We start from the raw sequence: 2,761 nt of genomic DNA, 5'->3' as shown, positions 1-2,761 counted from the left end.
ACCAGACAGGGAGGGGGTGGGGCAGCATTTTATGAAAATATCACTGTGTGAGAGAGGTGAGTTCTGGAACAGACCAGTGCTGTTTATCTGAGGATAGCCTACTTTGCGGAGCATTTACAGTGTGGAAGGGAAATTTATCATCTGTAAGGAATTGTTCTGCTTCATGCAGACTTCCCTCCCCCTCCCGCCAATCTGATGAAGACCCTTGCTGAGTGAGAAGCACAGATGTAGCTCATTTGGAGAAAATGAAGGAAGAGGAGAAAAAAAGAGTAGGGTGGGGTGAAAGAGTGGTTATCATGCTTCCAAACTCCTGCACTTTTTGCTGATCATTTTACTCATCTACGTGGCCTGGCCGGGGGTCCCTGGCTGGGAGTGGGTTGCCATGCCCTCACCTCTCATCCTGCGCCGCTGTCTCGCGGGTGAGTTTTCCCCGGAGGTGGACTCACGGCCCTGCAGTAGCCCCTCAGAGCTCCCTGGAAAGGCAGGAAAGCTCTTCCTAGGAGCCACTCCTCCTCGGGCTCCTCGGCTGCCTCGCAGGTTAGCCTGGTACTCCATTGACTGGGAACAGGTGTGCTTGCTTCAGAGGCTGGGAACTGGAGGGTTTGGCTCTGTGTACAAGGCAACTTATCGCGGCGTCCCTGTGGCTATCAAGCAGGTGAAGAGGTGCACTAAGAACCTGCGGGCGTCCCAGCGGAGTTTCTGGGCTGAGCTGAACATCGCAAGGCTGCACCATGACAACATTGTGCGAGTGGTGGCTGCCAGCACGCGCACACCCGCGGGCTCCAACAGCCTAGGGACCATCATCATGGAGTTTGGGGGCAACGTCACTTTGCACCAAGTCATCTATGGGGTTCCCAGCCACACCTCCGAGGAACTTGGAGCACCCCACCGCTGTGCTGGCGAGCAATTGAGTTTGGGCAAGTGTCGGAAGTACTCTCTGGATGTTGTCAACGGCCTGCTTTTCCTTCACTCACAAGGCATTGTACACTTGGACCTGAAGCCCGCAAACATTCTGATCAGCGAGCAGGATGTCTGTAAGATCGGTGACTTCGGGTGCTCAGAGAGGCTGGAAGATCAAAGGTGCCGTCCTGCTTACCACCTGGGGGGCACATACACGCACAGAGCCCCGGAGATCCTGAAGGGAGAGGCCATCACGCCGAAAGCTGACATCTACTCCTTTGCAATTACGCTGTGGCAGATGGCCACCAAGGAGATGCCTTACTCGGGGGAGCGTCAGTACGTCCTGTACGCGGTGGTTGCCTACAACCTCAGGCCATCTCTGTCGGCCGCCGTCTTCAAGGACACTGTGGCTGGACAAAGGCTTGGGGACATCATCGCGAGCTGCTGGAAGGCCAGTGCTATGCAGCGACCCAGTGCAGGTGTCCTCCTGGTGGACCTTAAATCCTTAAGGACAGAGTTTACCTGACTGACTACTCATTTCCAGATAAATTTTTGTCTTTGTATCTGTTTTAAAGAAGTGCACTTGTAGAAGAAAACATTCTTAGCTTGGATCTTTAAAAAATAAAGTTACTGAAAACTTTCATTGTAAATGTGTTTCCTGAAACAAGCAGTAGTAGTTGTTGTTACCTTGCCTCATTCCTTATTATAATTACATGGTTTACTTTCCATAGGGCCAGTGCTTACTTGAACAACTCCATCATCGTATTGCCTGTATTCAGATTTGTTATTGATTAAAAAAAACTTGTCTGAAACAGCATTCAGTTGCAGAAATGCAAAAATTATCTACAAATTCACACAACACTGTGTGTACCACACATATTCAAAGTATAAACATTTAACTTACAAAATCAGTTTACATAACAACTGAGCAAAGTCTTTTAAGACATTGTCTTTTATTTGAAAGGCAGAGTTACAGAGAGGAGAGACACAGAGAGGAAGTTTTCATCCACTGGTTTATTTCCCAAATGGATACAACAGCACAGCAGGCACTGAAATGATCTGAAGCCAGGAGCTGGGAGCCTCCTATGAGTCTCCCAGGTGGAAGCAGGGGCCGAAGGCTTTGGGCCATCCTCTGCTACTCTCCCAGGCTGTAAGCAGGGAGCTGGATGGGAAGTGAAGCAGCCATAACTCCAATTGGTGCTCACATGGGATATTAGTGTCGAAGGCAGAAGTGTAGCTTACTATGTACATTACTGGTCCAAAGCAAAATTTTCTAAAAAGCAATTTCCTCCCTAAAATTTGAGAGAAACGAGAGAAACAAAGCTCCCATCTGTTGATTCACTTCCCAAATGCCGCCTCAAGGAGGCAGAAAGCAGAGAACTCAACCCTGGTCTCCCAGTGGCTTGAGTGGTCTACCTCCCAGGGGTCTGTAGTAGCAGTAAGCCAGAATGGGAGCTTGAGCTGGGAGTCTAACCCAGATACAGTGGATTAGGTATGGGACTCAGGCTTTATTGCTACAATAAATGCCTTGCCCAGTTAGAAGCTGTAAAAATAATACCAATAATAATAATAATTTGATCATAGTCTCCAAGAGAACTTATTTGTGATGACTTTCACATATAAAATCCAGCTATTGAGGTGGAATTATTTTTAAGTAACACATTACATGAGCTGATATTTAGAACTTGTGCATTGCTGTAAGTAGGCAGATTTTGCAGAAAATGCTAAACAAAATTTTTGTTTTCTGGCATTTATACTCAGAATTAAGATAACAAAATTATGATATGTGAGGAAAAAGTCCCAAAGAACAAAGCCAACCATTTAGACAGAGGAGAGCTGACAGACAGAATTAGCTTGTTCA

At 47.4% G+C, this 2,761-nt stretch overlaps 1 protein-coding gene across 1 annotated transcript; it reads left to right on the top strand.

The window, feature by feature from the left end:
• Window positions 1-382: 382 nt before the first annotated feature.
• MOS (MOS proto-oncogene, serine/threonine kinase) lies at window positions 383-1,539 on the top strand. Its single transcript, XM_004580784.2, has one exon. The coding sequence runs from the start codon at window positions 383-385 to the stop codon at window positions 1,424-1,426; it is 1,044 nt and encodes a 347-aa protein (XP_004580841.2). The 3' UTR covers window positions 1,427-1,539.
• The last annotated feature ends 1,222 nt before the right edge of the window (window positions 1,540-2,761 follow it).

This window comes from Ochotona princeps, chromosome 9, assembly GCF_030435755.1.
Source record: "Ochotona princeps isolate mOchPri1 chromosome 9, mOchPri1.hap1, whole genome shotgun sequence".
NCBI classification, from domain to species: domain Eukaryota; kingdom Metazoa; phylum Chordata; class Mammalia; order Lagomorpha; family Ochotonidae; genus Ochotona; species Ochotona princeps.
This window is presented reverse-complemented; position numbering and strand designations above follow the sequence as displayed.

What these genes read in the sequence shown, in the direction of transcription:
- MOS (XM_004580784.2), top strand. Translation starts at nt 383, where the DNA reads ATGCCCTCACCTCTCATCCTGCGCCGCTGTCTCGCGGGTGAGTTTTCC.